Source organism: Lonchura striata, chromosome 5 (assembly GCF_046129695.1).
Source record: "Lonchura striata isolate bLonStr1 chromosome 5, bLonStr1.mat, whole genome shotgun sequence".
NCBI lineage: Eukaryota > Metazoa > Chordata > Aves > Passeriformes > Estrildidae > Lonchura > Lonchura striata.
Window position 1 is genome coordinate 64,459,846 of NC_134607.1, and position 25,364 is coordinate 64,485,209.

General features: G+C 36.6%; 1 protein-coding gene across 3 annotated transcripts in view; it reads right to left on the bottom strand.

The window, feature by feature from the left end:
- Positions 1-25,364, bottom strand: part of SEMA3A (semaphorin 3A) — a 164,262-nt gene that overhangs the window by 75,343 nt on the left and 63,555 nt on the right. For all 3 annotated transcript variants that reach the window (XM_031506947.2, XM_077783668.1, XM_031506946.2), the window contains one exon: positions 21,721-21,840. In XM_031506947.2, coding sequence (XP_031362807.1) covers positions 21,721-21,840 — 120 coding nt within the window. The remainder of the gene's footprint in view (positions 1-21,720; positions 21,841-25,364) is intronic.

The following is a 25,364-nucleotide window of genomic DNA, read 5'->3' on the forward strand; positions in this document are numbered from 1 at the left end:
ATTGCATTAGAGAACAATGCATTTGAAAAGGTAACTTTATTGTGCACATGGAGACATAACTAACAGTAGACATAATTATAACCTCTCTCTGTGACAAGCTGCAATTATTCCTCATGGCACTGTGTCTAAGAGCAATGCATTCCTCATACCGGTTGCGGGGGTTTATTTAAAAAGTTAAGAATATTTGATATTCTTTTCTCAGTGCAACACAAACTTCGCTGACACAGTAACATATGGATTTAAGTGGTTTTGATTCAGGGTGACTGAAAAAAGTATTTTAAAATTCACTTATTTATTCACTATTTTTCCTGCTTTTCTAGCACCCAGGAGCCCCCAGAAGGTGAGAGTCAGTGACATTGGCAAGAATATTTGATACACTGAGCTCATATATGTATATATGTACATTCTTAAATAGGACAGAATCATGTCAGCAGGGCTAATCGGCATCCAACCAATTACTGATATTTATATTTTTGAAAAAGAAATGCAGCCTTTCATTTAACAACACTTTGGTTGGCTCCAAATCCTGGCTCATTATATAGTAGGGTGTAGTGTAGTACAGTATAGTTTAGTATTGTTAGTACAACATAATATTGACTTTGTTGGTTAAAACAAACTGACAAACACATCTACCGGGATTTTTTGGTGGGTTTTTATTTTGGGTTTTTTTTTTGTTGTTGTTGTTGTTGTTTTTTGTTTGTTTTTATTGACAAAGAAAACTGGAATTCTGATTATTTCATTTTTCACCCTCTCCCACCAGATCACAGACACTGTGAGGAGTGGTTGTGGTCATGAACTGAGTTATGAAGGACCTGTACTCTGCACAGGGTTAAGTACACTTAAAGCACTAAACACCACAGACTGGTGTCATTCCAGATGTGCTGAGATCCTGAGGCTTCCATGGGTATCTTCTCTGGCCCTGCTCTCAGGGCTTCAGCATGGAGCCCACTGAAGTCACAGAAAGATTCCTTTCAAGTTCAGTGAACACCAGAGGAATCTTTCTCATATCCCTTGTCATGTTTACATGTTAACTCGAGGTCATGGCAAATCCTTCCAAATGAGTATGAATTAAAACAGTTGTTCTCCATCACCACCAATTTAAAAGGTTTGAACTGATGAATATATGATTTCTAAACCTGCATCTGTACCACCACCCTTCTGCTTTTTGTCATCTTTAAAGTAATGGCAATAAACACTGAGAAGAAAAATCATATGTGCTCTTAATCCATACCAATTACTTGTTCTACAATGCAAGTTTCATTTGCATTTATTCAGATAAATGGTAAACATTTAACTGCATTTAGCTGTTCATCCTTGAAATGTATAATTACACACAAACACATATATCCAAACAAAAATAATAAGACCCGAAATATTGATCATCTCACCTACTGTGCCAAATCACCCTTTTAATTTGTTATTCATGAGCAAAAGCACAATGATTTGGGTTCTCTCCTCAGCAATGCTTGTGCAACCCTAGTGAAAGCTAACAGAGCTAAAGAACAAAGTCAGCTTTGGATATTATCAAGAAGAACAAATATCAGAATGATCTATATGTTTTTTGCATATCCACAACATAGGTATAACTTCTAAATGATTGGGTTGCTTCTTGTCTTACTTTTACAGCTAGATGGTTTCCTTGCTTTAACTTAGCCCCGAATCTGGAAATTTTGAACCTAACTGGTAGGTAAGAAAAACATGCCTTGTATTTATTTAATAAAATCTTCTCAGGCCATCTGCAAGATAATGCTGCTCAGTTTTCTATCACCTTGGACATAAACATTTCAACAGGAGAAGGTGTTTGTGCTGTTTGAGGCACCTTCTGAATTCTGCTAAGCTTATCTTCTCTTTAGAGACAAAACTTTGTTTACCTCAGATTTGAACACTGATTACAGGCCCCTGAGAAATAGGAGACAGTTTTTGAAACATTATTAACCATAATTGGTTCCTGAAATGTAATTCCCTTGAAGGGGAAGAACTCAGAGACATGGCCTTGTAGGAAAAGTGACCAAAAGCCTGGAAGGTGCTGGAGATCCCTTGTAAGCCAAGTCTCACAGGGCCAGAAAGGTCCACTGGGGCCACACTGCACATTTAGAGATGCACAGAAAACATGTGGGAATGAGGTCCATCTTTCCCCTCCTTTTGTTTGAGGGCATTAAAATTAACACAAATGGAATTCAAAATATAATAGCCCAGCTGTCTTTCTGTTTGAGGAGGTGTTAGCAGTAGCAAAGAAGTTAAATCGCAAGATTGGCATTTTATTCTCATACCAAGCATCTCCCCCAAAAGCCATTCAGCCCAGGCTACTCTTCTCTCATGTTTCAGTGTTTCTATTCAGCTAAAATAGACCAGAACAACTTGTGCACTTTATGCAAAGCTGTGTTCATGGTTTCCTTCTGTATCTTTTCACAGAAAACAATTCCACAAACAATAGTGCAGTTCATATTTAATAGATCAAATTCAATGTCTTAAAGTTGTGATTGTTTTTTTTTTAATGAATGATGTTAATGCCCAGTAACAGTCAGAAAAAGCAAGTTTCATGCACAGAATTTTTAGGAATGAAATAAACAAAACCAACAGTGTGTTTATGCCTCTTTAAATGCATGGCACTCCTGCATTTTCAGTACTGCATGAAGTTACAGTCCTCTAACTCAGAAAACATACCCATTGAAGGAAATAAGAAGAAAAGAACAGTACTCTCAGGTTTTTTTTTCCCAAAATGAGAAACTGGCAGCCAGAAGGTTTAAAATAAAATAAAGGGATGTTCCTCCCATGTTGCAATTTGTAGGGCTTGGGATCCTATGGAGACTTAAAAGATATATGAGCTCAAGAAATGCCAGTACTAATTTATCAAAACCAAGTCATTGAAAAGCATTAAAGACAGAGATTCCACCCCGGTTCAGGAAATCCCTGAACAAGCAGTGCTGGAGCCTGGGAGACGATATCACTAAGCACTGCTCCTGCTCGTTCATTCTCCTCTGCTGACATTCATTATGGGACCTGGTGAGAACCAAGGTCCTGGGCTAAATGAGCCTTTGGTCTGAACAGATTGGACTGTTCTTATGAAATGAGGCAGAGAGAAATTAGGTAATTTAGCCAGGAAATCTATGCCAAAGCAAAAAGCTAATGTTCTAGTTCCTGAGCCTTGCCCAGTGCCATAAACAAAAGTATATAGTCCTGCCTGAAATCCCAGTCAGGCACATGGCAACTGAGCTTACTCAGCACATGCAAAGCTATGCACAACTGTGCCAAGGAAGGATCACTTGTGATGGGGAGCATACATCAGCTTTTGTGCACAGTTAGCCTTTAGTCTTCCTGTGATTCCCAAGGAATATCTCTGTTGGGTTCCCCATGCATGGACAAATTGCCATATGCAAATTGCCACTTGTTTTCTATTCACTGGAGTTTTACAAAAACTAGCAGCGGAAGCAAAAAAATCCCTCACACAGATTTCCTGCTCTAAAGGAACTTAATTAACCAAACTATCATATAAAGAAATATTTAAAATAAATAAGTCATTTAGCTTAGAATAACAATCAGAAAATGCATACAACAATATTTCATAGACACAAATTTGGGTTTTTTTTCACTGACTTCTATGATTCATATACACCCAGTGGAGATTGATGTGACAATATTATTCTAAATGTTACCATCTCTTCCAATGCTTATTAAAATAATCTAATCTATTGAAACATATTGTAGGGAAGAAGAGCTGATATGCAATTATCTCCTTCCCTAAACTGTTCTTTGATTTGGTTTCAGAGTTCAAGGACCCACCCAGTTTTTGTGTTAATAGCCAGCACTGATGTCACTGGGAGAAACAGAACGGAAGATAGAGGTGGAGGTTGAATTTGAAGATAAATTTAATAAAAACATTAGAAACCACTGGATAAGAAATGCAAACAAACATCCAACAAGTCCACCTCTGGTTTCATAACTTCCTTACTTCTTGATGTATCATAATATCCTTCCTTTCCCCTTTTTAATCATGCAAGCTAACAGCTGTCTTTTTAAACATTTTTAGACTCAACTTCAAGTGCCTCACTCGATACCATATGTCACACATTTCCTCTCTTTTTTTTGTGAAATGGCTTCAGATAGAATGTTTTAACCTTATTTTCCTTCTGTCTGGATTTTGTCTGTTGGTATTCAGAAGCCTCTTTCTATCTCAAATGTCATTAATTTTAAGTCGTTTCATCAAATTTTAGTCACAGGTTTTAAATTCTGCACTGTTAATCTTCTTAACCAATATAAGAAGTTAAAAACTCATTTATTACAAATTGCACTATGATGAGGATACTCGCTTACAGAGCAGCTAAAGTAGAAGATTACTGGTAGAAAATTAATAACTGCAAGTTGCAAACAGAAAATGAAGTAACAATAACAGGATGCAAAACACACCAGGCTTGCTTACAATGGCCTGCTTCTATCTACCTTTTTCAGCTATTTATACAATATTCAACATGAGGATTTGATCAACTGTCTTTGGTGACAATGTCTGTGGAAGAACTCCAAAGACTTCTAGTAGATTTACATGTCAAGAGTTTGAACTTTAAAATCTAGGTCTGACAGAATACTTAAGTCCATGTTGTTTTTGGATGACTGGTGTGGATTGTTTTAGGATGGACAATAATTTGCCTCAAGTATTGTACAATTAAATTGCAACTCAAATTTCATACTGCTTCCTGAGTTCCCTTCTTGGATTCAATATGTATAATTTTATTCTTTCTAGTTCAGAGAAATATAAATCGATATCTGGGAACTTTTCTGAAATGCACTGCTTCTGAGTGGCTGCCTCATTTCATTTTATTTTATTATTTTTATTTCATTAACGTCTCAGGTGCTGTGGTAGATGTGAAGGATAAGTACTGTTTCTGAAGATGCAGAATTCTCTACATTGCCTAAGGATAAGCCTGGAACACTTCCAGTCTTCTGACATACTTCCCTATTCATCTTTCTCACTGTCTTTTCCCTCCATTTCATGACCTGTATTCTCTGCCACTGTAAGAAACCCCAAATCTCTCTCCTTTACCTGTTCAGAGTGTCCTCCATGTGATGCTGCCTATGGAGAGTCTATAAAACTCAAAACTATGTTGCTCTTTTGAAGCATCTAAATGCTGAAAATTGTCAGTGTCAGTTTTACTTCACATATATGAGCAATCTCCCTGAAAACATTGAAATAATTTACTTAAGTTCCTTCTGAATGAGGTTTTGAGGCTGCTCTTTATTAAAGCACCTTACTGGACACTTAACTACATGGGTAATTAATGCTCTAATTTGACGCTGGCACATAAAGCCTAATGCTAGCTCTACAGAAAATAAAAAGTAGTCAGTGATGACACTGCATCAGATTCAGCTTTAAAGGCAACTTTAAAAGCAAATATGTAGTACTCATATTCATTGTCTCCAATTGTTCACTGAAATATCTTGACAAAATATTGCCATCTCTTTTTAATGAAATAACCTGAAAGTTTGGCTATTGCAATTAAATTCAGTATGATGGTTCATTCATTAATCAATGAGAGTGGTAGCTATTTATACTTTTTGTTAGATCTCATCTCACATCTTACCAGATGGCTACTACATTTAAAATCCTCCTTACATTAAGCACAAACCTTCAAATCCAACCTTCTTTTCCCCTCTGTTCAGCAAACTGGCTTCAACTACGTCATTTCTGCTTTTTAGGTGAAGACTTTGGGTGCAGTTGCAGCTGCTGTTGCAGTTTATCACACCCTTTTTTTGGAAATTTACTTTAGTCTTGTGAGCCTCGAGGAGACCAAATGATTTAGAAGCAGCAGTCCCAAAAGAGAAAAATCAGCTAGGGAAGCTTAGGAGACTCAACACAGTTATTTAACTACTGCCCCAGATAAAATCTTGCAGTAATTGAAATCCTAGTTGGCCCCAAAGTATATTGCTTTTATCTCTTTGGGAAGTTTTAGAAGGGCTAATTTTGGATTTTTTTCTGACCATACTGCTTACTACTCAGGCAAACAAAAAAGAAAAAAAATTCTAGGAATAAGTTTAAAAACACCCCTCTTCTTTTTGGGAACTTTTCCACCAAAGAAACAATTCTGCACTGGGATTTGATTCCTCTTATTCAAATGGGTCATGTGGCAGTGGGTCATTGTTCCATATAAGTAAGATGCCAGGCTTTTTATAAGCAACTGAAATCTTCAGCTTTCTTTATGTTCTCCTATTATCTGTTTTAAAGTATTTACTTATTTATTATCTTTAATACCCCATGAAATACACTGATTGTAAAAATAATATCTAAGTCACTAAATGTTATCTAAACTACTTGCTAAAATGTCAGTTAAAATAAAACATATTTTTAAGGGATTCTATATCATCTTTCTAAAAAAAAAAATAATTGCAGATATTTTCCTTTATTTTCTTTACGGCCTGTCTTGAAGACCTTTATTTTGTGATTCTGATATGTTACTGTTTTTATAATGTCAGGAAAGTACCTTGAGTTAAAAAATTTATTGTGCTATAATCTTTGTACAGCAAAGATTTAGCATTTCTGTATTAACCATCCTTTACACTGTAGTCTTACTATCTCCCTTTGAGGTAATCCTTTTTACAGAGGGTCATGGCTTTTCACTGTCTGTATGAAAACACATTTGCACAAAGAAATAAAAGCCAAATCCACAAACCTACAAATGACAAGCAGAAAGGGCTTGTATTCCAGCTTGCTTTCCTGCAAAATCCTTTGAAAGGCTAAACAGCCTTTTCAGGGCAAGCACTAATCTGCAGACTTGTATCCCTATGTTTGAATGTAATGAGATTCCAGTAAACACATGCACTCTGTGTCACAGTGAGCTCAGTTTAAGAGCAGCTTATTTTCAGCTACTTTCAAGCAGCTCAGACCAGATCTGAAATGCTACTTTAACTGAAATGAGAATATCTGTGCAGGGATTTGCACTGAATTCGTAAGAATTCATTCACAAGTTTCCTTATGGACAAGGCTAAAGTCATGCAGAGAGCTCTTTCACAATCAATGCTTCCATTTTGTTGTCCAAATTCTCATTTTTTCATTTCCTTTCTTGACTGAGGTTAAACAAAGTCAACTTTACCCATTAATTTTCTGTTTATCCTCGCCAGTCTTTTAAAGAATACCTAAATCTTGTACTTGAGTCTGAATCATTGACTATTATATTATACCTTTTGGAAAAACGTGGCCTTTTTCTATGTTAATTGGCAGTAATTTTCTTTTGAGACCAGGCTGAATGGTAATCTGAGCAACTTGGTCTAATGGAAGGTGCTATGGCATGGGGGTTGGAACCAGATGATATTTAACACCCCTTCCAACCCAAACCATTTTATGATAAATGATGCCCAATCTTTCCATATTCTAAATTCAGTATAAGTCCCACAGATTTTTAGTTAGGTATCAAAATTGATGGTCTAGACTATACTCTACAGACTTCAAGGGATTTGTTCTTTGGTAAGTATTCCAGAAAAAGGCCCTTGGTACAGAAGCAGTAAGTTGACGAAGACTTACTTTTTCATTACTCCTGCACTTAAATAATGAAATGAGATCCCTGTTTCTTAACAAAAGATGATGAAATGCATAAACAGAAAGGTTTGTTAAAACAGAATAAAATAAATTGTTATTCAGAGTCAATGAAATTAAGCAATTCAACCAGCTATAATTAGATTAAATATGCCACCATGACTATTGTTGATATATCACCTTCATGACCATTGATGCTCAACCAAACAAAAAATGAAACTTGGATCAAGTAAAGAGGAAAAAAACCAGTGCTATTGCTCTGCAATTTTCTGCTGTTTGACACATGGTTTGTATTGTAGGTGCACAAATATCCCTTATGAAACCCTTTGCAAGCTTGTAAATAAACACTGGCTACACAGAGTAATGTTAGCAATGTTGATTTATACAAATGGCAAATGCTTTCAGGTTTTATGCTGGTTCCATATTTCAAACAAGTTAGAAGTATAGATGAAATGACCACTGCTTTAGAAAAGTAATCAATGCCATTTGTTTTTCTGATTACTGGTTTGTAATTAAAAAAAAAAAAAAAGCCAAAACAACAAAAAAAACCCCTCGTACCTCAGGGCAAAAGAACTCACTGGAAGATAATCTTCCTTTCTTACACTGTTTGTTTTCTAATTTCCCTCCTCTCTTAGATTGGTGGTTTCTAATCCTCCTTCAAAAACTGTTTCCAAGTTTGGAACCAGGCTGAATCAATCAGTAAATTTTTACTGTGCTAGAGGTAAAAATCTGTATTATCTGAGAAGCTACAGCACAGAGAACTGACCAATTCTATGAGACTCTGAATACTAAGACTTTTTTTTCACTTTTGCACATGATAACTTCCTGTAGGCTTGGCCCGTAAGTGTGCAGAGAAGCATCTAAAGATTATCTGGCAGAAAAATAGTTCCACCACTTCTAGTTACCTTCTCTGGGGACTCTTTTTGGCCCAGGGACACAGGACAATTTTCACATGACAATGATTGAAGCTTCAACTTTTAAGAAATCTGAATTGTAGACAGCAAAACTAACTAAGGCCAAACAACTTGCCCTGGGCAGAAGCCTGAGAACTAGAGAAGAACCCCTAACACTGTTGTTATCCTCAACCAAAATGTGCAGCAGTTTTCCATATCACAGATAAGAAGGTGTCACCACTGTTTATTATCTCACTGGCATAAAAAAAAAAAAAAACAAAAAAAAAACAGAACCTGAAAAATCCCTAGATTTCTGCCACAAATTCTTTGTGTTTCTTTTCCTGTTTCTAATACTTTCAGAGCTAATACTTTCTGTTTTGTGAGTAAAGTTTTCTGCAGCATAAAACGTATTTCTTTCCATATTTCTTTTCTGTTTCATCAGAAGACATAATTAGGCAAAACATTTAAAGAGTAAACTTAAGGTATGTTAATAATATCATTGCCTGGAGCAAAGCCAGTGTTTCAGGAGGACAGCAGAGATCTGAACTTTACATCTTCTTGCTTACATATGAAAAGGTCTCAGATGAAGGATCTATTTATCTAATAGATTGTTTCTCTTTAAACAAAGAATAGATAAAGCAGAATGTACTGCTTTATTTGTATTTGTCACTGCCAGTTTACATAGTGCTAAGAATTTTTTTTTTAAGTCGAAATCTGTCACTGATATGGCCCATGTCATATTTCTACTTTAAGAGGTGGTGAAAAATGTTTATATCCACATCAAGCCACTTGCTCAACTTTTCTAGTGTGGTTTATATTAAATACAGAAGAAGGCAGCAATTTAGTAATCCCTGAAAGGATCCTTGTGATGAGTCAGACTGAGCTGCTGGCAAAACTCAAGTCATTTGGTACCAGGTTTTTAACTCCATGTAGCAGCAGAGGTGTGAAAAAGACCAAGTGAATTTTAATACTTCCCTCATCAGAATGCTGCTACTTGAGCGTTGCACTTACGCAGCACATGGAACATCACTGTGATAATTTTGACATTCCATTTCTCTTCATCTGTCTTGTCACTGTTCTTTTTAACATGCATCAGCTTTATTCTACATGTAAGAATGAGCAAGATTTGTTTTATGCTTAATAGCAAATGGATACATCTTCAAGTCCTCTGACCAATATATGCCTGATATTCTGCACATACAATAATTACTCCAAGCTGATATTTAATTTACTTAATTAATTTCATTGTGAAGGCATGTTTGAAGCCATGTTGCTGAAGGATGCCTCCAAAGTAACCATTTAACAGCTAAGTAACCTTTAATTACTTGCCATAATGATACACATCTAAGACAGATATTGTTATACTGTAACATCTGAGCACTTTAACCTAAAGGTAGTTATTAGCAGTCCCATGCAAGATTCATTATGGATCATATTTCATTAATGGAGAGTATTGTGTTCTCATCTGATTATGTACTTGCAAACACTTATTACTATATCTCTCTGAATGTGACCATGTTGCAACTTGGAGGAATCCATAGATTTTCATAAATCAGGAAGCATTTCTTAACTAAACTATATACAATCATACAGGAGAGAAGCTGCACGACAGCTCTTCTGGACCTACTTGATATGAGCTCTAAATAGGAAATTGCTTAGGGATGGACAGTGTGTACAATTACTATTAGCAGTGCAAGATTTGAAACTGAAATAATTAAATGTAAATTAATGCTGCACTGCAAGAATCACTAGTTGTGATTTATATCACTACAGGTGAGAAGACAGTCCAGACTTGTAGATGACTGCAAACATACACAAATTAAAATAGATTAGATGACATAGCAAGTCATCATCAATTCTAACAGGCGTGAATTCATCATGATAATATTTATTTATTCTGCATAATACTTCTTTTTAGCTAAGTTTTCCAATGGTGACTGTTTTTTTATCCAAATGTTTCTCACATTATTTTTGACTCACTCAGCTACAGAAAAAATATTTTTAAAAACAAACCTTTTTTCTAGGAAAAAAATAAAAATAACCATATATGAATTGTCTACAGCAAGTAACACAGAAGCTGAAGAGAAAGAAAAAGCAGGCATTAACTAGTCTTTCCTTGAGTTCCCAAGAAATGTTGCAAAGTTACTCACCCTTTTCCAATGAAGTGAGTTAGGAAATAAACTAATTTACTCCAAATCCACAGAGGCATTAACGAGTCAGAGGAATATCTTTCATCTGAGTCAGGTCATACTCATGACATTATTTTTCTTACATGAATGAGGGAGAGGTGAAGGAAGGACAGAACACTTCCCTAACAGGCAGGGTATTTGAGGGAAGATGCAGAGATTCTATATGGCTCATGCTCAGGAGCTCCAAGAGAAGCCGGCACATTTCCAGACTTACCAAGTGCCATAAACAGAAAACAAGTTGTTACAAGATATGTAAGCAGGAACTCAGCATGAATGGAAGAGTAAACAATTCTTTTTCTAAGTGACTTCCAGTGGGCTTATTCTTAGATTTTGAGAACAGAAAGAGTTGCTGCATCACTTAGTATGATTTCCAGCATCACACAAGCTGTAGGCATATGGGACAAGCACAAATATTTAAAACACTGCCTGTTTCACAACTATTCTTAATCTCCCACAGCATTTCAGCAGTAAATTGATTAACTCTTCATGGCAGAAGATACATGGACTAATTTAAAAGGGAGATAATTATTTATGTCTATACACTGCTTTTGTATCTGTTCTTTTCAGTTAATTCTGTGCACAGCCCCATGTTCCTTCCCTGCACAAAACAGTGTCTGTCTAAGCCATGACGTGTTCCTTAAACTTCATTTTCTTCCTGCTCTGAGGTTGTATTGCAGCAGTCCAGCATTACATCCCTGTACATGGTGTCTATACTCACAAAAGAATTGTTTAAAGAAGGATGAAGGATTTTTCCTCTTATAAGACTTTGGAGATCTTGACATAACTGACTGTTAGTTTATTTGTGTAATCTTATGCCAGCAAAACATGCTATGTAAAAAAGATGAAAGGCTGTATGTATACTGGCAAAGAAACATATTCTTTATACTTGGTAAGGGTATTTAGCAAAGTTACAAAGTGTACAGGAGTAAAATATATGTGCTCTTATTTTGCAGAGATCCTTCTTCTTCCAGCCATCTTCTCTCTGTGTCTGGCATATATGGGATTAATCCTTATTCACTTTCTTACATGATTTAGTAATTTTTTTCCTTAGGAAGTAAAGTAATAACTACTAGTCAAATACATACTGTTTTCTTACTGAACTATGGAGTAGTGGAATTTTATGATTTAAACTAATTTAGATGGCAACAAATTTAAGACAGTCCATGTATAACACGGTGGAGAAGAGACTCAGTCATAAAATCTTTTAAAGGTAAGGAAGCATCTGGAAAGTATTCTGAAGGCTTTTTATAATATCAACATGAGTCTGTAAATAAAAGTAAGGATGGTCTAGACAGAAGAACATTTCCTGTTCCACCAGGCAACTGCTGGAAATACCTGTGTCCTGCTGTTTACTCACAGAAATAACAGCTTCACCTGTAGTTGCTTTGCTTTTCATTAAAAAAGAGGTAAGATTTAATCATTGTGGAGAAGCCACTTTTGTCATGCCAACTGCAGCTGCTGGTGAAAGAAAGAGATGTCTAAGGGACTTGAAAGCACACCAAGGTGGCCTTCCATTGTAAAAAATTATTTTTCTTCCCTGAAACTGTTTGAAAGCTTCTATATCCATGAGTGTTCTCACTTTTCCTTTGGGGAAATTCCCCCTTTTTTGGGAATTCTGAATCAGTGAGAGTCATGTGGTCAGAAACAACATCAGAAACAGGTTTTGAGGAGATCAGGCATGAACTTCTCCATCACTGCTGAGCAGGCTGTGTCATGGCCATACTCAGCCTCCCTGGGCCCTTGCTGGGTCTAACTGCAGGCCATTCACCATGGCAGTTTACCATTAAACTCATATAATGTGAACATGCAGAAACTATGAATGTTAGGTTGGTCTGAAAGCATGGGAAAAGGCAGTGCTTTCAGACTCACATGTCTCTGAGAGTTAAATATATCACAAAGACTTTAAAAAATGCCTGAAAGGCACTCCACGGCACGCCAGCTGTCATAAAATTGTAGGCAAAGACCAGTGAAATTAGTTCACCAGTAAGGCCTTTGTTAGATTCTCATGCCTAAGTATTTAATATATAACTGGCTAGTTTGCTGTTCAGCATTTCACAGCACTGTGGTCTGTATGTGGAGCATCACCCACAGCTAAAACCTGCTGCATTGTGACCTTGACTGTCTAAGGATTATTTGACAAGATGTGGTACTGAGCTACAAACATAATGCAGTCACTTCCTTCAGTGGCAGAAATCACATTTATGATTCTTCTTCATAAGGTCAGCCTCTGTCAACTGGAGCCTTGTGACGTGAATCCCACAATGAATAATGCTGCTTTGATGCTCATCTATCCAAACCTGAACTCGTAACTCCTTCTTTCAGTTTTGTTTCCTCCTGCGCTTCTAAACCAAGAAATAATTCTAATTATAAGTAATTTCCTCAATTAAGCCAGTCTATATTATAAAGCTGGCATTCCACTGTTTTTATGACATTGGTTTCCCAACAGATGGTGGTTTGTTATTTTATTTTTTTCTCCCCCATATTGGTCAAGAGATCAAAGGATTTAGCCTTTTGTTTCAGGAGGTGTGTGGATGAAATTTTGCATATGTTGCATGACTGTGAAGTTGGGTTCATGTTTTCAATTGTTATTCTAACAAGACCCAAATGCTAAACTTCTGTGTTACTAGAAACATTATAGGCTCTGTTGATGAGCCAACATAATATTCCCACCCAGAAAATTGGATCAACATCTCAATATGATTGCCATACCTCTTAAAAGTACAATCTACATCTGTAATGAATTAGAAAAACTGTATCATCTCATGGTAGAGTAAGGTAACCATGTGTCTGTGGGAATATTTGTATTACGGGAATAAATAATTCATCATAACATCCTTTAACTGATAGGAGAAACAATGAACATCCAAATGCAAACAGTGGGTGTATTTTCAGCTCCTCAGGTAGTGATCAATAAAGTGAATTTCCTTCAAGTAGTGACAAAATTCTGAGTAATCCTTCTAACAGGGATAGAAATTAAAGCATTTTTTCCCTGTGACCGTGAAAAGAAAAAGTGCACCTCAGTTTTAGCTACCCCAGTGTAAGTCATAGGGAACTCCACTGAAGACAAATAGGTCTAGGAAAAAACATCCCATACTTTAAAAGAATAAATTAAACCCAGATCCTAAGAGGGTCTTTAACTTGAATCACTCATTATCAGAGCATATTCAAAGATACCCGTGGTTTTAAGACATGGACTCACAAAACAAGACATCACATGTGGTATCAGTGAAAGTCCACCCAGTGGTTCTGTGTGTGCACATGTGCACGCTCCGCTCCGCAAATTTACTTCCATGGAGGTCTCTCTCTATCTCAGTCTTTTTTTCTCCCCTCCAGCAACATAAACAAAAGTTTTCCCACAGTTCTGAGACTTACTTCTTTGAACCTAATGAATATGTTGACTGGCTTTGGTTTCTTATTCATGGAAGCCATTCAGCTGTGGCACACTGTATACAGCTCTCCACTGTAATCAACCAGCATTGCTCAGCCACCAAGGACGAAAGCCATGTACAGAGAGGGAACAATGGTCTCCTCAGTTATCTCACTGGAAGCTGTCTACTGCAGAGATTCCTCTCATTAGGCAGCTGGGGGTTCAAATTTGACACTATCACTCACATTGGACTCTTTCTGCATTGGGAAAATGTGAAAAAAAACAGCCTATGTTATCAATTAATTTGTTAGAGTTGTTTTTTTTCCAACAGTGCAGGACAAGATGCAATATCTTGCCAGTTCCAAGCTTCCTCTTGTGCCACTGCATACCTACAGAGATCAGACCAGATCCACAGAAACACCAACACTGTCTCCAGACCATATCCTTAATAGTACTCCCTCATCTCAGACTTTTATTTGGTTCAATTAAAACCATACTCTAGAATGCTAGAATATCACTTGCAGGATGACTTCCACTTACATTTTTTTTTTAAAGGCCTGTATAAAGTAATATTAAATTAATATTGCTCTGGAGTTTGTTTTTTAGTTTGCTTTGGCTTCGTTTCTTAAGACTAAACTGGGAGGTCTGCCATAGTAATTTGGATATATTTATCAAGTCCTAAACAAAAGTTAGTTTCTGAATAACTGAAATGATCAGACTTGAATAGTGATTAGAGTTTCATTGGTGGTTTCTGCTGTGCAACAAATGGCCCTTGCAGTTGTAAATTCCATGTCTTTGTTCTGTTTCTCATCATATCTTATACCTCTTCTCAGCATGACTTACTAAAGAACTGTTCTTCCATTTTACCCTCAGCCATGTAGTCTGAGGAATAAAGGTGAAGAAATAAAATAGCCACCACACTGTTCTCATTTGTGTTAGTTTAAAACTTGATTTCATTTCCTGCATGTAAATGTTCAACCTGTAAATCTCATAGTGAGCTGCAGACATAATTACTAACTTTGTCACTTTAGACATAAATATATTCCAAATTGCTTAGGTGTAATTATGAAATATGAAAGGGCAGGACTGGATGCATTAAATGACAGCTGAAAACCTACAATGTTCATATTTCCTGTCAGTGATTAAACCATGACCCCTTTGCTAAATACTTCACTTCCAAAAATGGTATTTGTACCACATCTGAATTTTAAGATACTGAGCCACATCCTTTGCATACTTATGATTTGGAATATCCCTATTCTTACAAATACACCTTTAAATAGGTAAATGGAAGGTCAAATTGATCAGCTAGCTATCAAGCCTTCAGCTGTCAAAAATGCACATCCTCCTTAATTGAATATATACCAGGATAAAAAACAGTGGCTACATATTTAATTTATCCTACTTTCATGGTGTTTTTTACATTAAGGTTAGTATGAATTAACATTTTTATTAGGAAATAGATTCCTCTTTTGATAAAATAAGATACTACTTAGGGGGAAAAAATTCAAAATATTTTGTTTTAGTGTTCCTCTTTGCTGAGGATGAAATATCCACTGCAGCTCTGTAGACTTTCCCAACAGTGAGGGGTAGGAAAAATGTCAGCCATGCTGCCACGTGTGCTATTCAGTTGAGAAAAGTTTACTTCATAAATTAAACCATTCCGACAACTAAATTATTGCATAAGGCCTAACAGACCTACTTTAAAGGATCTGCTCTGGAAATAAATGTTTATTGGAAATATATTTTGCTTGGGGATGACAGGATGAAGTTTTGAAAAATCTGAGTTTTCCTGGTTTAACTACTCTTTTAGCAAAGCAAGTGTTCAAAATACAGTTAAAGTCAAAGGAGATCTGCAGTGTATTCAAAGACAGGCCTTCCTAAATAATAGCATTTAACCATGAACCTGATTAATATTTGTTTACAAAGGGGTTTATGGAGTTTTTCAAAAAGTCTTTTAAATGGGAATCAGGTTACTTTTTTATGGTGACCTTCTACTTCTGTAACTTTATCACATGAGAATGCAATGTAAGGAGAGGTGCCATTTGGAACAAAGCAGTCAGACTGTAAGAAATGTGTACTTCTGCATGATGGTGCTTAAAAACATGCAGAGCTTCCAGCAACACATCCTGGTTTCCTTACTGAAATATTTGTCAGACCTTACCATAACAACAGATTCACTTAGATTGTTATATGAGAAAGGACTGTCATGTTCTCTGCTCTTTCCCTCTGCTCCTCTTGTAAATGTTAAATTTGGTCATTGAAAAAATAACATATCACATCCCTTCCCAAACAATGCCATAAAATGAATTTTGCCTTGGAAAAAGAATTACACGCGAGATATAGCTACATGTAATTGTATATAAAACTATACACTTAAAATATGCTAGGAAGGTGATAGCTATGACAAGATTTATTCTTTTTTTAACAAGTGGAGGTAAATTGTACATGTGTCAAAAGCCTGATTTTGTGTGAGGAATTTTTACATAGGGTAGCCTAAGGGACTAGAAATCAATGTCATGTGGAGCAGCAGAAGTGATGGTTTACAGTCTCATCACCTTCAGAGGAATCCAGCCCCTTTGTTTTGTGATTTTGGCCACTGATCCTGTGAGATGCCTGGACAGATGTGTGCCTAGCACTGATTATTCTGTTACCTGCCATACTCCACAGACAAGAACACCAATACAAGCAAAATTTTCTAGTGCCTGGGATTTCCCTGTATGGCAAAATCACTTTTCAGCTTTTTACAACACAAGGTGAAGTACATCAATCTTTAAAGATTTAAGAGATGTATTCTTTTTCTCCATGGTAAAACTACTCATGCAATGGAAAGAAGTGCTCTAAAAGGTACCTACACTGTACCTTCTGTCTCTTTAGTTTTGTTTTCTTGTACTATAGTAACAGGATATCTGGAAGTTTGAAAGGTTGAGGCACCTGTGAACTAAAGAAGGCTATTACAGTCTGTAAACCTGATCATCTTTTAATGGCATTTCTCTGTAATTGTAGTGATGCTTAGAATGAGCATACCACACGTAACTGTTCAAAGTCAAATGAGAATAATCCTTTAACAGTATCCTTTTCCTTCATACTTCCTCTATATAAGCACATAAATACCATATAAAGTTATAGCTAATTAGATAGAAAGAAAACTAGCCTCAGGTGATTTTTAACTTAAAAAATCATTTTCTCTAATGTTTCACTTAAAGCCACAGCTCAGAATATTGACTGACATAAATTGACACAGGTCTGCTGTTTTTGATGAAATCAGGCTAATTTATGCCACATCTACTATTACTGAAATCAATGTTTCATCCTGATTTTTTACATTAGATAAACACCACACGTTTATTGCAGTAGTAGCATTGATCCTTCAATTAGTGTGTTTCTTCAAAGCTGTTCTTTCAGGAAAAAAATGCTCTTCCATCACTATATATACAATATATACAGAGAGACAAACTGATAGATGCATAAATGTGTCAGAACAGGATGTACATTACTTAGGAAATGCACTCTGGACCTCTTTCTAATATGAAGAAAAGAAGGGATAAAAAATAGTGGAAAGTATATTTCAGCAAAATTTTATGAGTTGAACCAAAGATTTTCAAAACACCCAGAGTCCGGAAAAAGCAAATATGTTACAGGTGGTAGCATTATATAACTTCATATGCAATAACTTAATGTTTTATGTACATCATAAATCTAAACTGAATTTAAACCTTCTTTATTGATTGAGAAATAACCTGCAAGTAAAGTAATCCCAGATCTTTTAAGTTCATGCACTTAAAAATGAGTTTTAATCTGTTGAACAATGACAAGAAATTTGGAATTAGGAGACAATAAAAGAAGCTGGTTTAGTTCTTCAGACAGTGTAAGTGATTTACCTCTGCTGAACAAACCCTAATATATTCCTGCTGAGAATCTGGCAAACAATTTTGTAAAGCTCTTGCAATGCCTGTCTAAGCATTAAAAAAAAAAAAAAAAAAATAAAAAGGTACCATAGGGCATTCTCTACACCTCCACCTGTGTGTAAGGGTTAAGTAAATGGAAAATCCTGTTCTTACTGAAACAGGACTGTTCCCTGCTGGTTCACTCAAACTGCCCCAAAGGGAGCCCCAGGGAAAGGGAGCAGGGCTCCTTCCCCCTGCTCAGGCATGCATAGGCAGGTGCATTCTGCATCCTGTTGTGATTTTCTAGGGGCTTTAATGCACCTCTGTGTCTCCCTGCAGTTGGATTTGTTCCTTTCCAGCACAGATCTGACTTGTTTAATTTTGCAACCGTTAAGTACAACACTCCTACACATCCAGCCCTGTTTCCTCAGAAGTCAGTGGGTGCAAAACATAGCTTTACTAATCACTGTCTTGCCTGTGTCTGGTAATTGGTTTCTTGTATTATATCACATTATAAGGACAGAATGCCACATATTGCCTAACACCAGATCCCTGAAGTTTGTGTAGGTGTCTGCGTTAGGTCATCTCCCCTAAACTCATGTACATAAAATGGATGATATCAAGCTTTACATTTGGCTGCCCTCAGGTATTTTCTGCATATCCACACACTATGTTCTCACTAAATATATTCTTTCCTTCTTCCTCATGGTTTACGTGCTTAAAGCCTATTGAAACATTAACTTTATTCTTCCCTCTAAATACTATGGTTATTCAGCTTACACATCTGGAATGGATTTAAGCAAAGATTAGTCTGCTTTACTCCTCAGACTGCGGTGTAATTCACAACATATTAGGTTGTATACATTTGTGCACATCATTTTTAATCAGATGCACAGCATGCCATTCATATCCTTTAGCTTTTTATTATTACTTCTGATACTGTACTTCACAGACTCAATTAAACCTGTCTAGTTCCATCACCAGAAATTATTTTCTTCAGGTATGGAATGGGGTTGTGATACACTGCTTCATATCAAAGACATATTCAACAGATATAATAATTCCTATTCCCATTACTTTATGACTGTCATGCAAAGTAATTTATTTCCTTTTCCCAGTCATAAAAATTGTACCATGTTCCAGCCTCCTGCAGCCTACTCCAATTGCTTCCAGAGTCTTCTCTATCACTTACCACTCTTTTCTTTAAATTTCACTCCTCCACCCTCTCTAGTTTGGCACACACTGATTTCCTCTTCTTTGGATTCAGGCAGGTGGGTTACATTCAGAGCTCAGATAAACAAGCAGTCATATGAGAGAGCATATTCCCCTAACCAGTTCACATTTACCTTTTTAAGTGCTTGAAAAATAAAAAAGCAGATGGTGAAATCAGTCAATTTTCCACAAGTGTTGTGGCAGAAAAGAAATCTTCAGGAAGTATTTTAGATGGCAATTTTTAACTCAGAATCAACTGCTTGTCTCTGCTTATACTATTACCTTCTTTAGTATGCTAGGGAGGTATAAACTCTACATGATACGGAAGCAATGGCCCTTTGACACGTCCAGTGCTGCTGTCTGACACAGAACATAAACCATCTGGCTCTCACAGATGCAGTGTGCAGGCGTGCAGGGGTTAAGATTGTATCCCCCTCGTTCATGCTGTCTCTAATAGCTGCTGTCAATCAAGCACCCTCCTCTTCCTCGTCTCCCACAGAAGCACATTTGAAATTCCTGGCTAGGTAGGAGAAGGCTATAGCTGAGAGAAAGGACAAATTATTTTTCCCTGCAGATCTAATAAATTAATTTATTTATTTGATTTTCACCCTTTCAAGGGACAGAACCCAGGCTGACTGTTGGATTTTTCAAAGCCCAAGAAGAGGTGGGTACACTGCATCCTGCCTGCCTCACTTTCTCTCTACATGGGCAGACCTGACCTGAGAAAGCAGTAAACTCTCCTGCACAACTATTCAGAGGACACAGAAACTTGTGCCACTGGAAGGGCAGGTAAAGATGATTTTAAGTATGAAAAATAAAACAAAAGCCAATGGTATCTGAGGCAATTCAGATAAACACACTCCTGTTTTCCCTCATTTTCAAAGATTAAATCAAGGGTCATGAGAATGATTCAGAATAAAGAAGACTTACAAATTTACTGCATACATGAAAAAGAAAAAAACCCAAACTAAAAAACACCCCCAAAAATTTAGATTTTGTTTATAGTTAGGGACTGCTAAAAAGAAGCTAAAATAAGACTCCTCTTTCACTCCAGGGCCAAACAAATCACTGAGTCAAGACTTTAAAAACTCAGAATGTTAAACCAAGGTTAGATCTGGCCTCTCATCTCTGATCATCCTTTCTATAAATCCTTGATATAGTGTGTGTTAGTTTTATGGTACAGCAATAAACCAGCCAAATGTAGAAGTAAATGACCTCATACGAGCTATCTCTGTGCAGATAGATTCCCTTGGCAGATAGCCAAGGATTGATTGACACACATCTTACGGAACTAGAGTTAATTAATATGTCTACCAATTCCCAAATGGATCTCAGGAAGCAGAGAATCTGTTTAATGCAGTAAGCAATGACATACTGTGTGTGGTCAAGAGACAATCACTAATTGCCAAGAATGCATTGTAATAAAGCATTAAAGAATATGAACAAAACCCTTTCTGCTCTGCAGCTCCCTTATCCCTTCAAAACCTTGTTCTTAAGGCATTTTAAAGATTTATGTTTCAAATATCAAAAGACATTTTCACAGGGAAAAATAGTTCCCAGACTATGAAGTCAACACTCAAAGGCTCTGTTAATTTTTCTATGAGAAGAAATAGTCATCATTCATTCAACAATGATGTCTTTATTTTCAAGGAAATCTGCAAACCTGAATTGCAAAAGCATAAGGTAACTTGAAAGAGCTGGTTTTTTGAAGATCACAGAAGCTACAAGTAACACAATTATGAATTCACTAGTAAAACATATCCATAAATGCTGAAAGCACATCAGGAGTCTGAACTGCTAAACTGAAACAGTCCATTGAGCAATACTCATGTAAGGCAGGCAGAAAACATAGTAAAGGAGACTAATTTATATTACATACTTAACAGAAAAATAAGAGATAGCCTGCTCTGGAGAGAAAAAGTATTGAAGGGGGGCACAGAGACGTTCTAGTCAAATCTTCAGCCAGCAAAACCAACTGAGTCCCATGACTTCCTTTGAGTGATTCTGCATTTTACCAGGGAAGATTCTGCTCATCTATTTGGTTATGATGATCACTGACAAAATAGTACAAGAGCTACTGCAAGAATTCTGCAATACTAAGCAAAAATCAGCAAGAGATTAAAGAAATGGGCAAAAAGAGAGTGATTTATTTTTCAAAAATACTAAGGAAACAAAACCTAAGTGACAAATGAAAAACTGCTAGTATGTTAGGACAAAGCTGAGAAGGGGGATTTATGAAGGTGTGACACTATTTTAATTCTCAGCTGGGAGAAAGTGGTGTCAGACTGTACTGACTGGGAAGAAACTAAAAACAGTGGTGGCCCCTGAATAAACACAGTGCCTCTTATACCCAATATTTGTCTCAATTAGAAAAAAATAGTGCTTTCTAACTTCATGAGCCAGGTAGAATGGGCTTACTTATACTTATTTAAGCCCCTAGAGGAAGAGATGCTGTGCAGGGGAGATAAGTTAGATATACTGCTGTGATTTATCAATCAGCAAATCAGCACCTGATTCTGGAGCAGGTCTTACCAGATCTGCTTCCCAACCACAGAAACTAGTGAGAATGCATTTTGGCAGGAAGAGATCATGGCTAAACACCAATAAAGATTAAAAAGAGGAAAAAGAAAAATATTGTTTTAAGATAGTTTACCTCAGGATGGCTTCCAACTTCAATATAGGTGCAGACTGGATGAAAAGCCCCTGTTCCACAAGCGTACAGGTGGGTTTGGTTGTAAGCCTTAAGCACCTTGATAAAATTAGCACATTCTCTCTGCAAAGAAAAGGAGAAAAAAAAAAAATTCATAGAGTTAATTCAGTGATTCTGACTAATGGGAGCTCTTCCGTGTTAGAGATACATGGCTGAATGAACAGATTTGTAAAGTCTTATCATTTCATGCTGTTCATAGGATTGTTTACTGCTAAGCTTTTAATAAATAGCCTGATTTAATTTCTCATTTTAATATCTTTGGTTGCTATTTAATAAAGCATCCAACCCCAAAGAAAAGATTACAGAAAAAAAAACCCCTAGTTTTTGTTTCAGACATGCTTCATCTTTGTAATTTATGCTATTGCTGTGTTTGTAAGACAAAACCCATTTATAGAAATGTGTCAGAATGAAATAATGAAGAAAAATGGACCAACTGCTTGCTTGTATTCAATTAAGTAACAATTAGAAGAAAAATGAGCCAGATGGAAGGAGTTGATGAAAACTAAGTCATTGATACAGCATTTTTAACAATCATATGAATGCTGCCCCACCCCCACTGCCTGTATCTATGGGCCAGTCTTACACATATGAATACATATGTTAAACTCCCATACAGTCATTGACAGCCCCTAGAATAAAAGCTTTTCAAGACTTGGACTTTATGTTTTCTTCCTAATTATCCTTTATGAGTTATTTTAGTTCTCAGCAAATAAAAGCTTAATAGCAACACTAACAGTCCCTAGTACAAACATTACCTATTACCTGTTAACAAAACTGTCATTACTAATACCTGATGTTATTAAAATGGATAGTCAAGATGACAACTTTTTCCATTTATTTAATATTTTTATTTCAATCAGGTCTAATAAAGAAAAGAAATATGTCAATGCCTGCAAGTTTGTCTACTGAAACAATTGAAAAAATGGACTTCAAACAAAAGGAAAATAAGAAGACTGAAATTAAGTATTTCCAGTAAAGTCTGTGTTTAAGATGAGGAAAATTTTTCTCTGTGTATTTGATGACTTTTGATACAATGCTCAGCTCTACCCTTCCAAGGGGATGAGGGTGGAAACACCACCTGAGCTACAGCATCCACAGAAATCTCCTTGACTGACATCCCCCCTCTCTGTAACTCACTTCCTAATCAAACCAGATACCCCCAAACACAAAATAAAGGCTCTGCCAGGAAAATGCATGTACAGTTTGAGGCATGCCTTAGGCCTCCACAGGGAAAAGCAGTGAACTTACACAGATGAAACACTGATTCCCTGCCTCACACAAAGGACTGTGCTGGAATGACATTGCTTTTACAATTTTATTGTATATTTGCATAACAGGCAATGGCGATGTATTAAAAAGAGCACCCAAAGAAAAGCATCCAGGATCTTACTGCAGTCCTGACTTATTGCTGATATCTTTTCAACAGAGATGGAAGAGAAAACATAAGAGATAATTAAGGTAATCCAACAGGAAATTGAAAGAAATAGAAATTGATGTTACTCTTAATTCTTTCCATTCTGACCTGTCTTAATGAAAGCACACAATTTCTGGTCCATTCTTATTCTTCCCACACACAAGTATGAGCATGAGCATACATTTATTATATTTATGTTTATCCACAGACTGCTTTCCACTGTCATATAAAGTACTAAGCAAATACTGGGCATCCATAATAAAAAATGTTTCTATATTTTTATTAATGCTCTTGTTCTTTGCTGCTTTAAGTAAAAGAAATATGGAGAACCCAGGAAAGTGTATTAAAAATTCAATGTCTACAAGAGTAAAATGGGCAAATACCCCAAATTCATGTAACATTAACAAAATTGAAATCGATCCTTTCTTGAATTCTGACATTCTGTGTTTCAGATGGAGCATCTGACTTTGACTCCATATAATTTAAAACTGAGCAATGATGTGCGTGCATTATTAAATAAATCAGAAATTTCTCACTTAAGAGTTGTATCTGGCCTGATATAAACACAACACTTTTTCTCTAAGACAGTGCTTTGCCTTAAGTCTAATGTATCATGATATTATGATCTACTACTACCCTTTACTAAAGTTTTTAAAATTGTCTACCTGAAGAACATGAAGTGTTAGAGGATGGTGGCCACAGACAAAATGCTGTGAGTAGCTGGGCAGGACCTAGAGCCAGTATGAGTAAATTGTGCTGATTTTAGAGGAATTATTCTGATTTACAGCAACATACCACCTGTGACTGTATATGCACTCAGAATCACATAATCACAGAATATTCTGAGTTGGAAGGGACCCACAAGGATCATCAAGTCCAGCCCCTCAGTGAATGGCCCACATGGGGCCTGAACACACAGCCTTGGTGTTATTAACACCATCCTCCAACCCACTGAGGCCATTCAGCTTATCTATAACATACAGCAAGAAGGTATTAGATAGCTAATGCCATAAAGGTGGGATGGAAAAACCCTACTTAGATTATGGGCAGGAGTCTTCTTTGATTTCTGCGGATGAAATTAAGAAAAGTTCTATCACCACCTTCACTGAATTAGTCCAGATCAGCCTGTGGGAGAAGGTGGGTTAACCCTATCATAGCCATGTTTGAACATCCAGTGTTCAGGATTGATAGTAGTGCAAATGAGTAAATATCAGTCAAGTGACTTCAAATTTACAATGTATTTCCAAAGGCAGATTTATCTTATTCATCCTTCTTTTCAAGCTCACCTAATTCCTTGTACAGGATGTTTTCTACCTTAGATGTCTGAGAAATGCACAACCTAGTTAAACAATGGGGAAGACAAATACCTACAGCAATAAACCTTTGACTATGATGAATCAATTTATATAACATTTAACGTTCCTAGTCCAGTTCAGACTGCTCTTACAGCTCCCCTCTGTTTTATAGCTGCATAAAGGAACCATTAAGGTCTATTCAGTAAATTCTCATACACCTCTCTAGCAGATTAGGTTTCTTTATATATTTTACATGGTAGTAAAAAAATAAATAAAGAGGGGTATTAAACTACAATAAATGACATCAAAGTAAAGTTACAGTTCTGATTTAAGCCCTTGTCAACTCAGGAAGTTCAAAGTGAAGTTTCTGCCCTGCCTGGGATACGGTGCTATTCTCCCTGGAACAATAGCAACAGGCACATTGATTTCCATCTCAGACTCCTTCCTTTGTCTAACTGTGCTCAAGCACAGCTGCACAGGTACACCATTATGTGTGGAAATGTCGTGTCTGGTCCTTTGATATTCTGAACTTAGCAAGAGTTTGCTTTGGTGAATATTGGGTCTTCCTGGTTTATGTGACTCTGGGACAAAAAAGCTTCCCACAGATCTGTAATAGACCAATTTCAACAGATTTGAATGATTTGCAGCGACTCTAAATCTCAGCACATGGGTATGACAAAGAAGGCACCAGGGAAAGTGTGTGTGCACTGAATGCAATTTGGGTCTCCCACCATGTAGGCTTGGGTGCCTGTCTCCCCATTCCTGCTCTCACAGGGCAACTGCTTCAGTGGCATTCAGGCACCACAGCTTGTGAAACCTGGCCGGCAGCTCTGCTGGTCCCGACACTGGCGGCTACGTCAACTCAACTACAAAGCAGC